The 22,450-nt window shown below is 42.0% G+C and overlaps 1 protein-coding gene across 1 annotated transcript in view; it reads left to right on the top strand.

Annotated features, from left to right (window-relative positions):
- The window catches only part of DDX47 (DEAD-box helicase 47), a 37,670-nt gene extending 16,471 nt beyond the window's left edge, over window positions 1-21,199 (top strand). Inside the window, exons 2-13 of the mRNA XM_035028189.1 lie at window positions 5,618-5,848; window positions 6,515-6,608; window positions 12,655-12,843; window positions 13,093-13,164; window positions 13,395-13,513; window positions 14,103-14,174; window positions 14,292-14,408; window positions 14,939-15,085; window positions 15,632-15,769; window positions 18,569-18,639; window positions 19,202-19,331; window positions 20,655-21,199. Of these exons, the coding sequence (XP_034884080.1) occupies window positions 5,618-5,848; window positions 6,515-6,608; window positions 12,655-12,843; window positions 13,093-13,164; window positions 13,395-13,513; window positions 14,103-14,174; window positions 14,292-14,408; window positions 14,939-15,085; window positions 15,632-15,769; window positions 18,569-18,639; window positions 19,202-19,331; window positions 20,655-20,786 (1,512 nt within the window). The 3' untranslated portion in view covers window positions 20,787-21,199. The remainder of the gene's footprint in view (window positions 1-5,617; window positions 5,849-6,514; window positions 6,609-12,654; window positions 12,844-13,092; window positions 13,165-13,394; window positions 13,514-14,102; window positions 14,175-14,291; window positions 14,409-14,938; window positions 15,086-15,631; window positions 15,770-18,568; window positions 18,640-19,201; window positions 19,332-20,654) is intronic.
- The last annotated feature ends 1,251 nt before the right edge of the window (window positions 21,200-22,450 follow it).

The following is a 22,450-nucleotide window of genomic DNA, read 5'->3' as shown; positions in this document are numbered from 1 at the left end:
CCTGGCCACCGCTTACGGGGTGGTGCCCATCATGGGAGCGGCTGCCTGCAGTCTTATTAAATTGGATTCAGAAACTCCCGTGATCCATATAATTAGTAAATAAGTAGGCTTTGGGGATTTATTCATGCTAAGCTCTCTCATAGGAGACTAATCTACAAACCAGTCTCATGTATTCATTGGGCAACTATTTGCTGAATGCTTATTCTCTGCTCGGCCCTGGGCACTGTAGCGGGACAGAACGCAGTGTGGGCACTGCCCTTGTAGTGCATATAGTCTGGTGGGAAACCACACAACGAGAAAGTCCTTGTGGACTATGGTGGTAGTGATGGGAAGGGAGAAGCAGGGGGATTCAAGATACATTTTGGCATGGAGTCTGCAGGACTTGCTGATGTGAAGGCTGGAGGAAAGGAAGATGTGAGACAGGGAGGATGGAGAGGGAAGCTGGTGTGGAAGAGATACCCAGATGCCAATGTTTTAATGTTTATTGGGAGATAAGGCCAAGTTGAAATTCAAAACTAATTATCCACAGAAGAGATGCCCTTTGGGGTATGTAGACTGCCCAGGAGACAAAATAATTTGGCTTCAGCTAACTGAAAATGTTAAGGGCATATTACTTATATTTCTATCTCCCTTAGCCGTTCTAGGGATAACACATATATAATACAGTATGGTGGTAAGAGTGGGAGCTCTGGAGCCAGTCTGCTTGGGTTCAAGGCTCAGTTCCTACAATAACCATTCTCTTTTGAACATGATCTCACTCCCTTTATCTGCCCACATATTTGCCTCTCTTCCAGGGTCTCCTAGCTATGTAAAGGTTCCAGTCTGTTTCTTCTTGCTCATGCCAGACACTGGGAATCATCAACACATCCCTGGCCTGCACCCTCCACGTTAAATCATTCATGAGGATTTATCTAGCCTCTCCACACCCTTTGATTTTGTCCGTTTCTCTCCACCCCCACTGCCCCTCTCTGGTCCAAAATACTATCATCTTTGGCTTGAACACCTGGTAACTGATGTTCCTGCACCCTCCCCCGACCCAATCTGTTCTGCGCTGCAGCCAACTGAGTGATCTTTTCAAATACATCTCTGCCCCAATCTCTTCAAAGGCTTCTTTTATCCTTTATATGGCCCCTAGAGCCCTAGATATTCAGGTCCCTATCTATATTGCCAGCTTCATCCTAAATCACCATCTTATAATCACTATAAGCTTCATTTGATTTTTTTTTTTCACTGCAGGGCCTAACCTAGAAGATTCTGTGTTTAAGCCACTCCCTATTCCCCACACAGCTAGTCAATTCCATGTCTCAGTTTAAAAGTCATTTCTGCGGAGAAAACGTCCATGATTCACAGATAAAACATCCCCTTGCTTTTCTCCTTAGTACCACTCGTCTCACTTGTGATTACTTTTCTGTGTCTATCTGTTCCAGGTCACTGTGAGGATTTCTTTCTTTCTGCTTCTTATTTTTAAAGATTTATTTATTTATTTTAGAGAGAGAGAGAGAGAGAACGAGCGAGCAAGGGGGAGGGGCAGAGGGAGAGGGAGAGAAAGAATCTCTAGTAGACTCCCCACTGAATGAGGAGCTGACACGGGACTCCATCCCAGGACATTGAGATCATGACCTGAGCAAAAAACAAGAGTTGACACTTAATGGACTGAGTCACCCAGGTGCCCCTCTTTCTTCTTATTTTTTAAGCAGGCTGTCTCCCCAACTGGAGCATAGGTTTCATGCTTAATTCTGGATCCTGATGCCTGGCCCAGGGTCTGACATAATGTTTGAGACTATTTGTTGAACATAAAGAAAAAAGAAACAAATACAGATTCCTCTGTATTTTAAGAAGCTTTTCAAACCAAAAGCAAAAAGAAGAAGACACCAACAAACAACTGGGACTAGTTCTCTTTCTTCCTCTAGACACAGGTTGGTTACATAACTAAGTAATTTGTATGTTAACTCTCTTCCGTCTTCTGTTTTTGCCCTCATTGTAACAGTCATCTGTGTCCCTCTTCTCTTAAACATACACATTCAAAGCAGATCTTAATTCATAAGCTTAAGAGAATTTTCTGACTGATTCAATTTGCCACTCGTTCCTTCTTGATGAATACAGAACATGTTGAGAACAGAAAGGGAGCTTTCTCCACAACAGACTACAGGGAATGCAACTTCTGGGAGGATTTTCAGCAGAAACTGATCAGCAACGGATTCTTGTTTGTGTCTTCCACAGAAGTCTTGCCCCTGAGTTTGGAGGCTCACACCACGTTTGGTCCAGGAGCCCTCGCCGTCCTGACTTGCTCATGCCCCACAGCGGCCCAGGGTCGCTGACCTGCTGAAGGCTTCGCCACGGTCCTTCCCTTATGTGCCAAGGGCAGGAGCCACAGTGCCTGGAGCCCACCATACTTTTAGGGGCCCACAAAAAAGGTTTCAACTTCTTTTAAAATCAAAAGGAAAAAAAAAAGAACTTTCACATCAAAGAAACTATTTTAATATGGTAATATTTATATGTCTGTCCTTATACTAATGCAGCCTTAAAGTATAATTTTTAGTAATTTTTTTTGTGGAGAAAGGGCCCTATGAAGGCAGGCGTGCCTAGAGCCTGTGAAGAGCTTTCAGAGTAAGGTGGGGTCAGTCACTTTGCCCTCTCCTTCTGCAGCCAGTGCATTGTTTCAGCCTTGCTTCCCCCCCCCCCCCCCCCCCCCGCCCCGCATAATTTTGAGTGTTTATTTGGATTTCCTCTCGAACCTTCCTCATTGTTCTAAAGTACAGGATATGACACCGCTCAGTTACTAGAATGACTTCTATAATATCCACGACTAGAATATAAATATCCAAATGACTCCACATCGTCAGAAGCAGACAGTCCTCTCAGCTGGGGCAGGCTCTCCCCTGTGGAAGCCTCTGTGGTCCCCCTGCCGGTCTGACGTGAATCCTGTCACCAGGGTGGGTGCTGGGTGAGACCCAAACCTTGCCGGCACGCCCTGGGCCAAGGAATGGCGCCACCAGGCTGCACCACTGTGCCCTGTCCTCTCGGCGTCCCTCTGCGCCTCGGGGACGCTGACACCACAGGAAGTTTTAAAAATAGCTGATGTCCGAATTATCCAAGAACAAACAGAAATGATTTTTGCTTGGCCGAAAAGGGCAGTTTATATTATAAGAGCAGTTGAGTCGTCTAAATCCATTCCCTTTCGGAGCAGCCCCAGAAACCTCCCGTGTGATTTTCTTTTTCTTTCCTGTCACACATTTTACCAAAACCTGGGGAACTTCAGACCCTATATGATAGGCAGTTTATAGTCCTTCCAACTGCTTCTGTCTGGGTCCCCTTTCCTGGCCTCTAGCTTCCCTCCTTTCTCATTGTCAGGGCTTCTGGCTTCCCTAGGCGCTTTTCATTCCCCACTCCCCTCCTAAATGAAATCAGAAAACAAGTCGAAGGGAAGCCGCATAAGTACTGTAGCCGTTCTGTCCCTGTTCTTACAGAAAACTCTGTGTGGCAGAGGGATTCGCAGTGTGATCCGCAGGAGAAAGCTGCTGGGATCACAGAAGCCGATGTTCTCTGTGGGGAAAGTGCCGGCCGGGCCCCCGGAGGCCTGGGTTTCTACTCTTGTTTCTTGTCACCTTGCTGTGTGACATGTCTCTTTACCCTCTGGACTCGAGTTTCTTTCTCCTTTGTCAAACGAAGAGCACAGCGTTTCCAGCAGGTCTACCAAGCACAGTACAGAAAGAGGAAGAGCCGGAGTTAGTCTGGGAGACTTTCTTCGGGATAAGTCAACTTCTCCTTATCCCAAAGAGTATTATCCGCTTTGGAGTTCACCTCGAGTGGCCTAATTCCCAGCCCTGGGAAAACAGAGAGCATGGGGTGTGTAGGGGGCTGAAGAGAGAGCTGGAGTGCCTCAGACTGTGTTGGCATGAGCACAGGCTGATGGAACCGATTTCAGGGAGACCTGTTGTCTTAATACACAGTGTGTCTTCTCTCCTTTCCTTTAACTTGGAGAAACGATATAAAAAGACCGAAGGCCCTAGTGTATTCTGTAGGAGGTGATCTCAAAGCTAGAGACAACTTCACTCCCTTAGGAAACAACCAGCAAAGTTCCTTCTGATCTGCCATCATACTTGATCCTGATGTTTCGCTGAGTTGTCATTCATCCAGGTAGCGCTGATGGAGCATCCATTTTGTCTCTGGCAGTATGCTTAGAGCTGGGGGTAAGAAGATCATCTCTTACTTCTTAGCAAGTTTCTCTTTCCATCCTTTCCTCACTACAATCTGTCAACATAAAAGAGTTAGAGTAATATTTTAAATAGGAAGATCCTGTCACTTCCCTGCTAATACCCTTCAGTGGCTTCCTTTTGTATTCAGGGTAACATCCAACCCCAAACTTTTTTTTACTGCAGGGCCCCGCAGGGTCTGACCTGAGACTGCTTCTCTGACTGCACCCTACCTGTTTTTGTTGGCGACACCAATGTGATTCCTAAATCAGGGCCTTTTCTCAGCCCTGATAGTGGTGGTGGGAAGGACCTCAGGCACACTGAGTTGAGCTGACAATCCTCAGTTCAAGGCACATTGTCGTCAGAAGTCCCTTCTTTTGCTTTGTATATGTATTATGTTTTAATCTCAGTTCCCCAATTCCCAATTTTATCCCGATTCCTCTGGCTCCACAGATAAACAATCTCAAATGTCGAAAGTGTATCGTTCTGTGTGTATGTGCTCCAGCAGAAAGTGGTATTTTGTGGGTGTATATGTTAAAGGTACATGACTTATTGTATACTCTTCTCACTCTGCACTAGGTTTTTGAGACCCAGCTATTTTGTTATAGGCACATTTGCTCACACTGTGAACACATTTTAACTGTCCACTCTCCCAAGAATGGATACCACTTGCCTCCAACTCCCCGCCTCCAGAATAACGATGTAGGGAACACCGTGGCACCATGTGAGAACTGCATGCTGGACCACAGGAGTGTGCTTGCTGGGCACAGGGCATGCAACACAAAATAACTTAATTTCCCTTAGTAGTGGCAGATTGTTTTCCAGAACAGCCTCATTGGCTGCACTCCCTCAAGGCCTTTGCACTTGCCATTCCTTTAGTCTGAAATATCGTTCCCTGGGTTCTTGAAGGGACTTTCTTCTTCTCATCAGGGAGGTCTCAGCTCAACTCTCACTGCTTCCCAGAGGCCTTGCCCAGTCTCACAGTTATCCCCACAACCCACTCTCCCCAGGTTACTCTCCATCATTTTTATTTCCATTTGTTACATCATAGCATTTTTCACAATTTGACATTATCTGTGATCATTTATTTATTATCTGTCTTCTCCACGACAGCAGGGGATGCTGTCTTGTTCACTAGGCATCTAGCATAGCCCTAGCATATGGTAGGCTCTAAACAAATATTATTGAATGAATGAATGAAACAAAATAAATAAATAGTATTGTGATATCAACCTGTTCAAAGCTCTATGGATAGAAAAGCAAGGGACATAACAGGTATGAGAGGTGGGGAAACTTCTTTAAAGTATCCTAAAAGACAGGTAGAAGGCCCACGTCATTGCCCCTTCTGCACTCGGCTCAGTTCTACAAGGCCACACGTTTATATCCAACCCCCGCCTTTTTTTTTTTTTTTTTTTTTAACCAAGTTTCCGCTAAACCACACCCCTAGGGCCGGCAAATCCCAGCAAGCCCGCAGGGGGGCGCCCAGAACATGGTGGCCGATGAGAACTAAAACTACATTTCCCAGCATCCCGCGCGCCGCCGACCCACTTCCGGAGTGCGCGGAAGACATGGCGGCGCCCGAGGAGCACGATTCTGCGACAGAGGCTCTTCAGCCGGCGGTGCAGGAGGAGGAAACAAAAACGTTTAAAGATTTGGTGAGCGTGGATGACGCCGGCTCTTCTTTGTACTGCAGGCACCAGGCGTAGGCAGATTCCAGTGCCTTACATCCTGGCTGGTGGTGTACAAAAGCAGCTGGGGCCTGGTTTGGGTTTCCTTCAGAATTTCCGAAGGTTGGGTTCGGACGCTGTCCCTAAGCCTCTGGGTTTGAATGGTGGGAGGGCTGCCCGTCCCCGAGAGTCCCCATTTGCAGTTTTCTCCATTTTGGTTTGGCGACGTTTGTATTTGCCAGGAGACTACATGCGGCACCCCGCCACCCCGCCAGCATCTTGGGCTGCGGAGTAAGATGAAGGGAGTTTGGCTTCTGACCCGCTTACCAGGGGCACGTTGTTACCTCGTCGTGCCTCACTTTGCACATCTGTAAATTGGGGGTACTAATAAGTACTTAATAGAATTGTGAGGATTAAATGAAATAATACATGGGAAGAACTCGGCTTTATCTCTTTGAGTAGAAAGTGTTAAGTCTTGAGGCACTATCTCAGTGCTCGTAACTAAAGAGCAGACCGCGTAGGCTCACAATACTTTTTGAATCAAAGGGTAAGGAATGCACAGGTCACCAGCAGGATGGCTCTGACAGTCATTTAATTAGCAGGGAGGAAAGTGTCTGTTCTTCTTTGCTAAAATTTGTTTTTCTGAATTCTAAGGGTGTGACAGATGTGCTGTGTGAAGCTTGTGACCAGCTGGGATGGACAAAGCCCACAAAGATCCAGATTGAAGCTATTCCTTTGGCCTTACAAGGTAGGTTGAAAATTAAATTAAATTAAATATGTGGCTCAGTACAGGTTCATTATGAGGTTATACTCAATTAAATACTTACCATTAAAAAAAAAAAAGATTATTTATTTATTTATTTGACACCGAGAGAAAGAGCAGGAACACAAGCAGGGGGAGTGGGAGAGGGAGAAGCAGGCTTCCCGTGGAGCAGGGAGCCCGAAGCGGGGCTCAATCCCAGGACCCTGGGACCATGACCTGAGCCGAAGGCAGACGCTTAAAGACTGAGCCACCCAGGTGCCCAGATACTTACCGTTTTTGAGAGCTATTCTTGCATACTTCGAGTGATACAAAAATATGGCCACTAAAGATACAAAATTTGTGGCTTATTGGTTTTTGAAAAAGTAATTCTCTTGTTCTACTGAGATTACTTTCTATAAGATTTGTTGTCTGCAGCAGGTGCTGACTTCAAGGAAGCACTGGATTAAAGTGTACTAGCAAGCAACTTGTTAGAAATTATGAGTCAGTAAGTGCAGATTTACATAAGGGTGCCTGGAACATTTTTTAGTATCCAGAGGAGTTGAGAGCTCTCGCTCTGTGAGACGTGTTTATCAGATTTGCAAAAGAATGGCTAACAAGCTGGTTGATGACTAGTGGGACCAGTACTAACAGGATGAACTTTCATAGGTATAGAGGTAAAGTCCTGCTCTTAGATTCCCAAAGCCCAACTTCACAGTATTAGGGTTGATAGTAAAAGAGACCTAGCAATGTTAACTGAAATTCATTAAGATCCTTAGAGAAAATGAATGTAATCTTAGCTACATTAAGATTTTTTTCCCAGAAAAAAAAATGTATCAATGTATCTGTACATAGAATTTAACCCCCCCAACCTGAATTCCTCTGCCACATATCCCAGGTTAAGAACTCTTGAACTAGCGGGGCGCCTGGGTGGCTCAGATGGTTAAGCGTCTGCCTTCAGCTCAGGTCATGATCCCAGGGTCCTGGGATTGAGCCCCACATAGGGCTCCTGGCTCAACAGGGAGCCTGCTTCTCTCTCTGCCTCTGCCTCTCCCCCTGCTCATGCTCTCTCTCTATCTCTGTGTCTCAAATGAATGAATAAAATCTTTAAAAAAAAAAAAGAACTCTTGAACTAGCTCCAGAGAGAGGAAAAAAAGTGCCTTGTACTGATTAGAACACACCTAGAATATTATGCTTAGTTCTGGGGACCAGTTTTGAGGGACCAACTGAATGGCAGTGAATGTGGTATAATATCAAGAATACGGGTGCCTGGATGGCTAAATGGGGCACCTGGGTGGCTCATTCAGTTGAGCGTAGGACTCTCGATTTTGGCTCAGGTCATGGTCTTGTCCTGGGATTGAGCCCTGTGTAGGACTCCACGCTCAGTGATTTGTCTGCTTCAAATTCTTTCTCCCTCTACCCCTCTCTGCGTGCGTGATCTCTTTCACTGTCTGTCAAATAAATAATAAAATATTAAAAAAAAAAGTCCTAAATAGTTAAAAGAGCTGAGTGCATTAGGTCTGGAGAAGAGTAGAGTTGGATGGGATATGATAATTGGCTTCAGTGATTTGCAGAGCTGTCATGTGGAAAAGTAATTAAACTTACTCTGTGAAATTCCATTTGTTCCTTCCATAAATAGTAAGTATCTAAGTGTAAGGCACCAGAAGTTAAGATTTGGCTGTCTCTAAGAACTTGGAGTCTAGTAAGGAGATAATTAAAAATCTATTACAAGATGAACAGGGGCAACGGAAAGTTACATGCCAAGTGCACTGATGGAGGAGAATAGATTATTACTCATTGGAATGGATTAGAGAAAACTGACTTTATTTTTTGGCTGGAAAGGTTGGACAGACATTTGAGCTGAACCTTGAAGACTGAATAGGATTTAGACATTCATGTCTGATGGGAGGGGAAGACTTTCTAGGCATAGGGAACAACATGAAAAAAAGCTAAGGAGGCTGGAAAGCACGGGCCTGTGTGGAGGCCTGCAAGTACTTAACAGAATGGGGGGAAAGATTAGTAAGATCGTTGGGGCCAGATTATGCCGGACTTAAATGCTGGGTAAAGGAATTTGGTCTTTGTTTCATGGGCAGTGGAGTGTCTTTGGAGATTATTTTTTTAACAGGAGAATGAAATCCTTGGAGTTGTATTCTTGGACTGTTAATCTCATAGCTTTGTAAGGTAGTTTAGAGATGGGACTGGGGACCAATTAGGGTATTGTGGTAATTTTGGCAATAAATAAAGGGTAGGGTAGTGGTAATGAGAATGAAAAAGAGAAAATGATAGAAAAAGAATCATCGTGATTTTATAACCAGTTTATTAATGGAAGACAAGGGGTGGGGAAATTGAAGATTATTGCCTGTGTGTTTAGGATGTATTACTGTGTGTTTAGGACATATTACATATTAGGACATATTAGGTGTAAAAAGGAGCATAGGAGGAAAAATAATTCCAGGGAAGAGGAGTTCAGTTGGAAATAATTGATTTCAGGCATCAGAGAGAGAGAATTAACTAATACACAGTTGGAATCTGGGGATTAGAGCTTGCTTAAGAGGCCAGAACTGGATACAGACACCATATCCAAAGGGAAGTTGTAGCTGAAACTGTGGACATGGGTGAGGTTGCCACATAAGGTCAAGAGATGGTGGAGGCTCAGTAGAGGGTTGAAAATCATGAGTACAATTTCATACAAATTAGGTGAGGGAGAGTGTTTCAGGGAGGGGATAGTAAACACTTCGAACTTGTTTAGAGAAGCTAGGATAAGGACTGCACAAGTGGGGAAGAAGTTTCAGCAGTCAGAGCTACTGGAGTTGCTTTCAAATAGCAAAAAGAAGGGTTGGTGCATTCCGGCATTTTTCTGCTTACCCTACAGCAGGTGTCGGAGGAAGGAACCCAGATTAGGTGGTGGTAATAATTCTGAAATTATTCATGTTTTCAGTAACAAGTTTGTATTGAATGCAGAGAAGATAAGAGTCAGTGAAAGATTACCAGGAACTGAGTAATGTGATTGACATAATCATCATGGAAAAAGTCTTTATTTTTATTCTTGAGTTTATCTCATTCTAATGAACAATTTATAAATGCTTAATTAAAAAAAAAAACAACCCCTGTAGATGCTGGCCCTAAGCAAGAGATTTAAATAATCTAACAATGTTTTTCTTTTTTCTTCTATTAAATGAACTTTAAATTTTTAGTTTGAGTACTAATGATGATGTCAGTTTCTGAGTTACGGGGAGTTCTGGGCACATCCATTGTTCTTAAACCTTGTAACAGTTCTGAAAGGTAGGAATGATTATTTTATTGGTGAAATTAAAGGTCAGCAGATTAAGTACCTTGGCTAGAGTCACATAACTAATTATTGGTGGAGCTAGAATTTGAATATAGGATGTTCTAGCTGAAAAGCCTGTGTTCATGGCCATATATAACAGAGTGTTACAATGGAGAGATCAAAATCTTTTGGTGGTTTTGAGGATGCTTTTCTTCCTGTCTGTTTCATGTATTAAGTTTATTTCTAATTCAGAGATCACTCAAAGTCCTCTAGGAATTTCAGACAGTTTTTGAATGGCTGTCATATACCGAGCAGTTTGTTAGGTGTTGGCAGTGTGACCAAGGTGAATGAATTTATTCTACTCTTACGGAGTGTGTGTTCTACACAGACACTACCACTGGAAGGGCTTAAGGGTTGTGAGAGGAAGAAAGGAGATAATAGAGAAAAATTAGTCTCACAAAGTGAGTATTACTTTGAGGGGATCGTAAGAGAACTGCAAGCAGTGCAGGCCTTCACTGGTGGCAGTGGGCGTCGCTCACAGCCACGTGAATCGAGAGACTTAAGCTCCTTTACTTCCTTAAATCTTTCTTGTATACTCCTTTCTTCTGAAATTTTAAGATTTCCCCTGACAGTTCCCACTCTTTTTGTTTTTGTTTTTTTCCTGTCCCAGAAGGCACGTTGTACCCCTTGCAGGGAGTGCAGAATCCCCACAGAGTTGGGGAATAAAAAGCTTTGGAAGCCCTTAGCTCACAAATAGGTGGATGCTGTTGGAGTTCATTGTCACTCACCCTACGACCAAGAGGAAAATTAAAGTTAGTAAATGAGGGAGAAATTTTATCCCTATATTATCATTTGTTTTTGTGACCTTAACAAAATTAGTCCATTGTCTGGTCTGACTTATAATTCGTATCTACACCTGTACTTTTATATGGAAAACATTGATGTTACTATTAGAAGGGCAAAGGGTAGCATTCACTAGACTATGCTGTTGTTTGATCTGGCATGGCCTTTCCTAGTTTAAGTGATTAATGTCTAAGAGGTGAATATTGAGAAGTCTGTTCTATTTGATATCAATCACTCTCCTTTCTTGAAGTCCTCTTTCTCCTCAATTTCAAGTCAGTATTGTCTTCTTTCTAGCTGTTCTTCCTCAGTTTCTTCAGGTTCCTTTTTCCTTGCAATGTTAATCTATCTTCATCCTTTTTTTCTCACTCTAAAACGCTAGTAAGATTTTTCATGCAGTCCTGAGCTTTAACAACTGTCTGCATCAGTAAATCTCAGCCAGTGCTCATCAGAATCACCTGTGGAACTTGTAAAACAATAGAGACTTCTAGACCTACTGAATCAGAATTTGTACATGTGTGACCTAGGTATACACAGATGTAAAAATCTCATAGATTATTCTAATGTGTCTGCCCTTGGGGGAGCACCACTGTTACGATGCTCATGGCTCCCATGTCTCTGTTTCTAGTCTACACTTCTCTGCTGAGCTCCGAACAAGTATGTCCAACTGGTTTTTAGATACTTCTCTCTGAGCCTATGGCATAAACCTTAAGTTCCCTATGTTCAAACGAGAGTCATTGTTTTCCTCACCAGAACTAATTTCTGGAAGCCCTTATCTCAATTTATGGTCTTTGAGTTTCCCAAGCTAGAAACCCATGTGTTCAGGCACATTTCCTTGCACAACTTTCTGCATCTCACTTGTTTCTGTTCTCACTGCCTTGCCTCAGTTTGGACCACCATCATAACTCCCCTGGTATCCTCATTGAGCTCTCATTTTCCTGTGTGTTCCCCATTCTGTTTGTTTGGGTCATTTTAGGTCATAAAGAAGAGAGTCATGTTAGCTAACTTCAGGGAAAAGGAGTTTATTGTAGGGTTAATTTCTAGGTAAGGAAATCTCAGCAGTTACACAGTCAAGGAACAATGTCAGCATCAACTAGTGGAGGGCATTTATACTAAGAAGCAGTCCCGGGGGGTGCTGTTCTAGAGCACAGCTACCTTGTGAGCTGTAGCCAGCCAGCCTAGAGATGGTGGTCTTGCTTTGGGAGTTAATTTCCAAATCTTATAGTTATGGCTTGATTGGTGATAACAAACCCCAGGGACCGCTTCTTAAGGGATTACTTATGGCATTCTTCCCTCAGAAGAAGCAGTGGAAACGGCCTGTTGTGTTGAGCTCTTTGGCTCTTTATGCCATCAGGCCTAGGGTTTCTCTTCCTAAGGAATAACATTGATCATGATGTTCCCTGCTTAAAATCCTTCAGTTCCTCCCTCTTAAAGGAAGACATCAAAACTCCCTAGCATGGCTTATGAGTTTCCTTTCTAGCCTAATTCTTCTCCCTTTCCCCTCCTTAACGCTTCTGTGTTCCGGCCACATTGTACTTCTCATTCTCCCTGCACATGCTGTGTTCTTTAAAGCCTCCATCCTCTGTCCTCATATAGGAATGTCCTTCCTTTCTTTCTTTACTTCCAGGTTTAATTTACCCATCACCTCTGTTAGCCTTTCCTGACTCCTGTGGGCAGTAAGTTACTCCTTGTTTTGTGGTTCTCATTGTGTTTTGGAAGGGCCTATTTAAAGTCCTTAGCACATTCAGTCTTTGTGTATGTCACCCCCAGATTTTGAGCTTATCTAGGACGAGACCATGTCTTCTGTCTATTCAGCCTTCCTCTCCCTCCAGTTCATCAAATGTTTATTCATTGTCTCCTTTGTGCCCACATTGGGTCATCGTAGAAAATATGGAAATAATGTAGAGAGCATTTCTTTGCTTTTAGATGTTTTATTTTTCTTCCTAGGTCGTGATATCATCGGGCTGGCAGAAACTGGCTCTGGAAAAACAGGGGCCTTTGCTTTGCCCATTCTGAATGCCCTGCTGGAGACGCCCCAGCGTTTGTTTGCCTTAGTTCTCACGCCCACTCGAGAGTTGGCCTTTCAGATCTCAGAGCAGTTTGAAGCCCTGGGGTCTTCTATTGGTGTGCAAAGTGGTAAGTATCTGAGAGGAAAAGAGTCACAGCGTTTCTTCACAAGTTGAGAATGAGTATAAAAGGAGAATAGAAGAAAGTATTATCAACATGAGTTCATTAACCTTAAGAGCCAATTTGGTATTTTAGCTTTGGAGAATGTTGTACAGGAAGAAAAATTTAAGTAGAAATCTAGCACTGGCTTTAAAAGATGTTCAGTGAACTATGGAAAAAATAAAGCCTCTCTCTTCTATATTCTTTTTATTTCTCTAGCTGTGATTGTAGGTGGAATTGATTCAATGTCCCAATCTCTGGCCCTGGCGAAAAAACCACACATAATAATAGGTGAGTAATTGACAAAGGTAAAAGGCACTGGTGATGATGAATTAAAGAAAATTGACTGATGTTGGGTGTAACTTATTTGTGTGGGAAGACTTTGAAGAAAGGATTTTTGTAACCCTGTTTAATTTTTTTAATTTCTCAAATTTGGGGGTTGGGGGAGGTGAGATGGTTGGTAACTTTCTTTTTTGTCCTTGTTCTTAAACATTGTCTTTCTCCTCAACCTTTCTTGATAGCAACTCCTGGTCGATTGATTGACCACTTGGAAAATACAAAAGGTTTCAACTTAAGAGCTCTCAAATACTTGGTCATGGATGAAGCAGACCGAATATTGAATATGGATTTTGAGACAGAAGTGAGCATTCGGTTTCTTTCCTCCTCTTAGGGCATCTCAGGTGCTCTGTTTCAAAATTTGGTTCATTGCACACCTGCTTTATGTGGAGCCCTGTATCATCATCGGTTAATTTAAATATCTGTGCTGCCTTTTCTCATTCTTGGTGCTCTTCATATTGTCAGTGCCTCTTTAGAATGTAGTTTGACTTTGATTTCAGACATGAGAAGTTTCAGCCAGGTTTCCTTTCCATTTCATTTGATTTATAGACTCTTTCATAGACTTTGCAATATCTTTATTTTTCTGTCATTTTAGCTGACCCACTCATCATAGCTTACTTAGTTGATGAACACTTTTCTTGACTTTTCTCTTAGATTAGCTTGACTCTGATTTAAACTTCTTTTCTCTGAATGGCATTTTTTAAAATAGCATCTGGTATGGTATCAAAAAGTAAGTACTCAGTAAATTTTAGCTGAATTGAATTGAATTTTTGAGTCCCCAGATTCCCACAGTGATACTTGTAGTTTTTTTACTCTCTCTCTCCTTCACAAAGAGTATTTGCAAGTGTCCAGTCTAAATGTTATATTGGTATCCTTTCTTCTTTGTGCCTTAGGTTGACAAGATCCTCAAAGTGATTCCCCGAGATCGGAAAACATTTCTCTTTTCTGCCACCATGACCAAGAAGGTGAAATTTTCTAGGACTTAAGTTTTTTTCTTTATTAAGTGATAAATCAAAACAATAGCAATAATAAAAATAGAGCATTTAAGAATCAGTGTACTACTCCAAGTTTTCTTTCTGTAGGTGCAAAAACTTCAGCGAGCAGCACTGAAGAATCCTGTGAAATGCGCTGTTTCCTCCAAATACCAGACAGTTGAGAAATTACAGCAATATTATCTTTTTATTCCCTCTAAATTCAAGGTAAAGTGTTTACTTTGATCATTCCTGCCTCTCCCTCTCCTTCCTAAGCAAAGCACCTGAAAGTGTGTCCACTTTTGATTAGCTAAGAGCTGTGCTCCTGTTCGTTTTAGAGCGCTTACTGTGCTTATATTTATCACTGATAAAGTCAGACATTCTGGGAATTCATAGCATGCTAAACCACAATAGTGATGTAATTCCTTTCCAGCCCCATTCTTGAAGTAGCTTTTTTTTGTTCTACTAATTATGTGGCTTCTTTTTTATAGTCAGGGGCCCTAGTTTTGTGCTTTGATGTAGGAACTTTTCCTGGTTGCTCACTACAAGGAGTTGTGTTTGACTTTAGGCTGTATGTGAGATTCATCGTTCACAGACATGATAATGCTGCTTTCACGAATGTAAAACTGGCAGCTGGAGTCTGGAAAATTGAGAAGCAACTATATATAGGCTTAGTCTTTTACATAATTTCTATGCCCAGGACTCCAGTTTTTTCTTCTAGGTTCATTTACTTACATTGTTTTGGGTTTGTAACTTAGGATACCTACCTGGTTTATATTCTAAATGAATTGGCTGGAAACTCCTTTATGATATTCTGCAGCACCTGTAACAATACTCAGAGAACAGCTTTGCTACTCCGAAATCTTGGATTCACTGCCATCCCCCTCCATGGACAGATGAGTCAGGTAAAGATTCTTTGGTGTCATTAGTAGTGAGCTGGTGGCATGAGAAGGGTAAGCTTTATAACGGTAGATCCATACAAAAACAACATGAGACATTAATGTATCTTCCCAGAATTATTCAGATTTTATGGGCTTTAAAGTGTTGCTCTGGATGCCTCCTTCCTTCCATGATAGCGAGAGGCTCAAATTGGAATATTCCATAGTTATTTATCTGGTATGGAAGCTCTTGAGTTGATTTATTCAGCCCTATAGTGGTAGTAGTGATTCTTTGGTCTCAAAAGATTTTTAATTATTTTTCAAACTCTCTGTCATGTTAAATCATCCTTATTTCTTGTTAGTATTTTCTAGCCTTAGTCTTAAATATTTTTTGTGTTGCTTCCATGTTTCCTTTTGACCTGTGAAGTCCAGTCTGGATTTAGGGGGAAATATCCTTTTGAAAATTTCTGTCTCTGTTCTTAATTTAGTGTGTCTATCAAGATAGATACTAAATTCTAAGATTCCTTAGCTTTCCAAGATTAAAATTTTTTCCATTTCTTTTCATCATCTCAGAGCAAACGCCTAGGATCCCTTAATAAATTTAAGGCAAAGGCTCGTTCTATTCTTCTAGCAACTGATGTTGCAAGCCGAGGTTTGGACATACCTCATGTGGATGTAGTTGTTAACTTTGACATTCCTACCCATTCCAAGGTGAGTCCTGTCGCTGACCTGACTTTCTAGTCCCAAAGTATATTTCTTTCTTTTTTTAAAATTGAGGTATAATTGACATATAACATTAGTTTGAGTTGTACCACGTAATGATATGGTATTTGCATATATCATGAAATGATTGCCACAAGTCTAGTTAACATCTGTCACCATACATGGTTACGGATTTTTTTTCCTTGGGATGAGAACTTTTAAACTGTACTCTCTTAGCAGCATTCAGATGTGTGATACAGTATTATTAACTGTAGTCGCCAAGCTGTACGTTACAGCCCCATGACTGACTTATTTTGTAACTCGAAGTTTGTGCTTTTTGACCGCTTTCACCCAGTTTATCCACAACCCCCATTATTCCCACCCTTGGCAGCCACCAGATCTGTCCTCTGTATCATGAGCTCAGTTTGTTGTTGTTGTTGTTTTCTTTTTAGATTGCACATATAAGTTAGCTCATACAGTATTTGTCTTTCTTGGACTTATTTCACTTAGCATAATGTCCTTAAAGTCAATGTCTGTTGTTGCAGATGGCAAGATTCAATTCTTTTTTTTTGTTTGTTTGTTTGTTTGTTTTAAGGTTTTATTTATTTATTTGACAGAGACACAGCGAGAGAGGGAACACAAGCAGGGGTAGTGGGAGAGGGAGAAGCAGGCCTCCCGCAGAGGAGGGAGCCCGATGCGGGGTTTCGATCCCAGGACCCTGGGACCATGACCTGAGCCAAAGGCAGACGCTTAACGACTGAGCCACCCAGGCGCCCCGATTCAATTCTTTTTTATGGCTGAATAATATTCCATTGTATCCAAAGTGTATTTCTTTCTTTTTTTTTTAAAGATTTTATTTATTTATTTGACAGAGAGAGACACAGCGAGAGAGGGAACACAAGCAGGGGAGTGGGAGAGGGAGAAGCAGCTTCCCACTGAGCGGGGAGCCGATGTGGGGCTCGATCCCAGGACCCTGGGATCATGACCTGAGCCGAAGGCAGATGCTTAACGACTGAGCCACCCAGGCGCCCCGATTCAATTCTTTTTTATGGCTGAATAATATTCCACTGTATCCAAAGTGTATTTCTTTCTTTCTTTCTTTTTTTTTTTTTGAAGATTTTATTTATTTATTTGACAGAGAGAGACACAGCGAGAGAGGGAACACAAGCAGGGGAGTGGGAGAGGGAGAAGCAGCTTCCCACTGAGCGGGAAGCCGATGTGGGGCTCGATCCCTGGGATCATGACCTGAGCCGAAGGCAGACGCTTAACGACTGAGCCACCCATGTGCCCCTCTTTCTTTTTTTTTTTTTAAGATTTATTTATTTATTTGAGAGAGAGTGAGTTGAATGGTGGGAGGAGCAGAGGGAGAGGGAGAAGCAGACTTCCCTTGCTGAGCAGGGAGCCTGGTGTGAGGCTCGATTCCTGTACTCTGGGATTATGACCTGAGCCGAAGGCAGACACTTAACCAACTGAGCCACCCAGGTGCCCCCAAAGTGTATTTCTTTTTTTTTTTTTTTTAAGATTTTATTTATTTGAGAGAGAGAATGAGATAGCATGAGAGGAGGGAGGGTCAGAGGGAGAAGCAGACTCCCTGCTGAGCAGGGAGCCTGATGTGGGACTCAATCCCGGGACTCCAGGATCATGACCTGAGCCGAAAGCAGTCGCTTAACCAACTGAGCCACCCAGGCGTCCCCAAAGTGTATTTCTTAATGGAATGTTTTCTGTCTCTCCTTAGTCGCAATGTCATTTTATTTATTTATTTATTTTGTCCTCAATTAGTTAAGTATCAAAAACTAGGAAAGCTCTTGATTTATTCATTCTCTTTATCTTGCATGTACTTGAAGATGTGATATTAATAAACGTGAAAGAAAGTAGCCAAAGAGAGGTATTGGGTGTTTACAGCCAGATGGGTAGGTGCAGCATATGCTGATCTTTGTCAGTCTCATTTCTTCGGAATGGTAAGCTTGTAGTTCTTAGTGTATCTCAGGGTTTCTCAGCTTTGGCACCATTAACGTTTTGGGCGAGCAGATTCTTTGCTGTGGAGCTATCCTTTGCATTGTAGGATGCTTAGCTGCATTCCTGGCCTCTACACATAGGTGACATTGTGACAACCAGATAGTTTTTTGACATTTCCAAATATTCCCTGGTGAGGATAGAATTGCCCCCAAAACAACTAATATCTATTGGCTTTGTGTTTAACTGTTGTCTCATTTGATTTTGACAATGACTCTGAGTTTGGGCATGCATTTCTATCCTGTTTTATAGAGAGAAACCAATTCAGAGAGACTGTGTGACTTGGAGACAGTGGTGTAGCTGGTGGGTGGTAAGACCAGAACCATATCTAGGTCTGCCTCTAGATCCAGTGCTGTTTTCCTTTAGACCATGTGGATACGCTTTAGATTTGTCTTTCTGTAAAAGAAAAGAAAAAAGAGTCAATTTAGTGCTGCAAGGAGAATAAAAAAGAGGAAATAGGGGCACCTCGGTTTCTCAGTGGGTTAAGCATCTGCCTTCGGCATGGGTCATGATCCCACAGTCCTGGGATCGAGCCCCATGTTGGGCTCACTGCTCAGCGGGGAGCCTGCTTCTCCTTCCTCCTGCTCATGGCTTGCTCTCTCTCTCAAATAAATAATAAATAAAATCTTAAAAAAAAAAAAAAAGAGGAAGTAGATTTATCTCAATCTGTTGCCCAGTCCATTTTTCCATGTTTCAACACAAGTCTATTTTCTTTCAGAGATTTGCGGTAAAACTCTACGTTCATAGTTTTTTGTTTATATTTTATGTAACTCACATTTACACTTTTTGTTTCAGGATTATATCCATCGAGTAGGTCGAACTGCTCGAGCTGGGCGTTCGGGAAAGGCTATCACCTTTGTCACACAGTAAGTGAAGTGACTTCAGGGGCAGAACAATGGAGAGAAAAGAGCAGAGCTTTGGAGCCGACTGACTCGGCGCCTGACTTTGCCATTTACTCTAATCGTCCCTTAACCTCCCTCATGCTGTTTTCGTCATTTGTAAAATGGAAATAATACCTACCTAGCAGGGTCTTAATGAGGGTTGGTGATACACATGTAGAAGATCTAGTATGGTGTTTGGCACACAGAAGCACACAGAGAAACCCCTGCTGTTTTTTTCAGCTGCTGAAGCTGGAGCGCAGTGACCTTTCCCTCAACTCAAAGTATTAGAATAATTATTTTGGTTTTGTTTCTAAAAGGAACAAATTTTTATGTAGCCAGGGTTTTTCTGGGAGTAAAGAATACATTGGCCAGTTTCTAGTGGACTGTACAGAAGATGGCATGTAATCAGTATTCCGAAGAGGAATAATGGGTTTGGTAGTGTTTAAAACTGGCCTTTGTTGTATCATATCACATAATGTATACTTTTGGAATGGACAGACATTTGCATTGTCAGCCAACCAAAGCCATGCCAATTTTCCTTCCTCAGGTATGATGTGGAACTCTTCCAGCGCATAGAACACTTAATTGGGAAGAAATTGCCTGTGTTTCCAACACAGGATGATGAGGTTATGATGCTGACAGAACGTGTGACCGAAGCCCAGAGATTTGCTCGCATGGTATGCGACTTATTTTCTCACCAACTTAAATGCAAACAGTGTTAGCTGTGTGCTAGACGCTGTTGTATGAATCCTCCTAACAAACCACGGAACTCAGTATTATTTTAATCCAATTTTAAGATGAGCATACTAAGGTATAGAGATGGTAGGTAATTTGAATAGGGGTTTGGGCTCAGTATGACCACAGTGACCACATGCTCAGCCTCTCTTCCGTGTTTCATGTGTAGCAAGAAAACCTTTGGATTTGAGATCAGAAGACCCAGCTGTGAATAGGACATTGTGGGTTTGGACAGTGCATCTAACCTCTCAGAATCAGTTCCTCACCTGAAAAATTGGGAATAATAATTACCTTGATACTGTACAAGGGTTTTTTTTGGCACCAGATAAGCTAACGTGAGCTGCATAGTTACTAATAGTAAGTAGCAGTAATAATAGTGGTGGGGATATACGGGAAGATTCTAAAGGAGAATCCTAGCAAGTACTGTCTGCTCCCTATAGTTCTAGTTTGAGAGATAAGGCAACTGAGTAGCCGATGTGTGGACTTGTTTTTGTTTTCCTGCTTACATGGAATTCTTTGGTATTTTGGTTTATAAAAGTATTATATGTACATTGGAAAAAATTTCAGAAAATACAGAAAAGATTAAAATAGCAAAGGAAACATAAGCCATCCCGCACAGAGAACATTTGGCTATTGATAACATTTGGCTAATTTTCCTTTTTTAGCCATACTTAGATTTTTATCTAACTGTATATGATTAACATTTTTCTGTTTTAACAAATAGAGAGCCATGTGATCACTTTTTAATGGCTACAGAGAATTCCATTATGAATATATAACACGACTTTTATTGGTGCATGTTTATGCTTTTTCACATGTTTTGTACTTTAAGTGGTACCATGTTGGACATCCTAATATGTATAGCTTTGCATACTTGCTTCTTTTGAATAAGTTCTTAGAAGTAGAATTAATTGTTGGGCCGAATTAATTGTTGGGCATTCATAGAGAATGCCAGATTTCCCGCCCCTCCCCCCTGAAAAGCTGTAGCAGTTTAAACTGTCAGTGACAGTACATGTGGATGTCCCCACACCTTGACCAATAAGAGGTATTACCATTCTCTTAAATCTTTGCTACCATGTGAAAATAATAGCTTATTGTTTTAATTTTCATGTAAACATTTTTGTGTATTGGGATTTTGGTCTTATCCCTTTGCGAATGTGAGGTGTTAGGGAGTTACTTAGTGTTTGAGTTTAGGGAGAGGAGACCAGGATGTGTTACCCTCTGTGACAGTAACTTTCACTCCCATCCTTTCTCTTTTCTTGCAGGAGTTAAGGGAGCACGGGGAAAAGAAGAAACGCACGCGGGAGGACGCTGGGGACAACGATGACACGGAGGGTGCTATGGGTGTCAGGAACAAGGTGGCTGGAGGAAAAATGAAGAAACGGAAAGGCCGTTAATTTCTCTTACAAAGACTCGACTTCAGCCTTCTGTTCCATAAAAGGGGATTGTAGGAAAGAATGAAACCTCCTCCGGCAGAGTTCTTCAGACCGGAATCTGTCAGAATCATGTCCAGAACCTCCTCTCAGTACTCGTTCCCCTTCTGTAGAGCACCATGACTGCAGACTGGCTTTTCCAGCGCTGAGGTCAGCTTTGGATCCTTGGAAACGACCTGAGTAGGATGTGCTCCTCTTTCACTTGACATAGACCTTTTGCTCTTTCAGCTGAAAGTCAAGGACTAGGTTGATGAAACGCTGGACTTGTTATTGTAAAGGGAAGCTCCTACGTCTGTAAAATGGTGATACTTTAAGCAGTCTCAGCTTGTGCTTCATTAGACCTAATGTGGAATAATAAATTTAAATATTTTTAAAAGTTTCAGACTCCTTGAAGACCTTTATAGGTTGAGGGACTTTAGAGATTTAAGTAAGATCTTGCTAATAGGTAAGAAACTGGGAGTGGCAGTTATGTGGCAGATTCATTGCTCATCCATAATTAAGATAAACATTATTTATGATTTAAAAAAATCCACAAAGGGGGCGCCTGGGTGGCTCAGTTGGTTGAGCAACTGCCTTCGGCTCAGGTCATGATCATGGAGTCCCAGATTGAATTCCCGCATCGAGCTCCCTGCTCAGCAGGGAGTCTGCTTCTCCCTCTGATCCTCCCCCCTCTCATGTGCTCTGTCTCTTATTCTCTCTCAAATAAATAAATAAAATCTTTAAAAAAAAAAAGATCCACAAAGGAACAAGATGATGGATGGCTTTGAAAGGGAAGTCCTGCTTAAAAGGAGGTTGTGTTTTTTTTGGTGATGGACCAAAGTCCATAAGTAAGACTGCAGATTCTGTTAGATCACTAAATAGATTCACTTCCCTGGCTTCTTGGATTAAACACTTGGATAGGAAGACTGGTTTCTTATATAGACTCTTATCCCCACGTAACTAGAGTTAAGATCAAGAAGCATCAAAAATAAGGGTAATTCCAAGACCCAATTTCACCCCCTTGTCATCGATGCTCATTGGCTAATACCCTTTCTTTTGTCTCCATCTACTGGGTGATGTAACTCAGGAGAAGTAAATCTGGGCCATCAGCTCCTGGAGAGAAAATAGACCGTGGCTCTTTAGGGACTGGGTGGGATAGGGGAGAGTTGATAGAATGCAGAAACAACTGTGAGCTTCATGGTTGTGAACAGTCTTGTGCTCTTTTAACTCAGAAGATGCCTAATCATTTTTGTCAAATATAACAATTTTATTAGAAGAGGATGTGTCTGGAGTGGCACAACCAGGGTGAAGAGGTTCCAGTGATTTAAGATTGATAATGAATTTTGGCAGAAGAGAAACGTTCCATATATATTTTAATGAAAAGTACGTGTTTCAATGATTGTGTTTCTTAGAGTCAAAGTGGTGAGAAGTGAAAAGTAGACGTCAGTAAAATTCTCTGTGGTAGTCAGGTGTGGACTGTTGATTGCAGGAAGATCTTTATAAACATAGGTGGTGGGGTACATTCTGCCACAAATACATCCAAGAGGAATGCCTATGGGTAAGAAGGCATTTATAATTAATTGAAATCTAAATACATGGCTTATTTTGTTGTTTAGTTTGCTCCACATTTCATTGCTCCTCGTTATGGT

This window comes from Mirounga leonina, unplaced genomic scaffold (genome assembly GCF_011800145.1).
Source record: "Mirounga leonina isolate KUSES-001 unplaced genomic scaffold, KU_Mleo_1.0 Mir_201, whole genome shotgun sequence".
In the NCBI taxonomy this organism is placed as follows: Eukaryota; Metazoa; Chordata; class Mammalia; order Carnivora; family Phocidae; genus Mirounga; species Mirounga leonina.
Note: the sequence above shows the minus strand (reverse complement) of the source record. Positions and strands in the feature narration are given on the sequence as shown.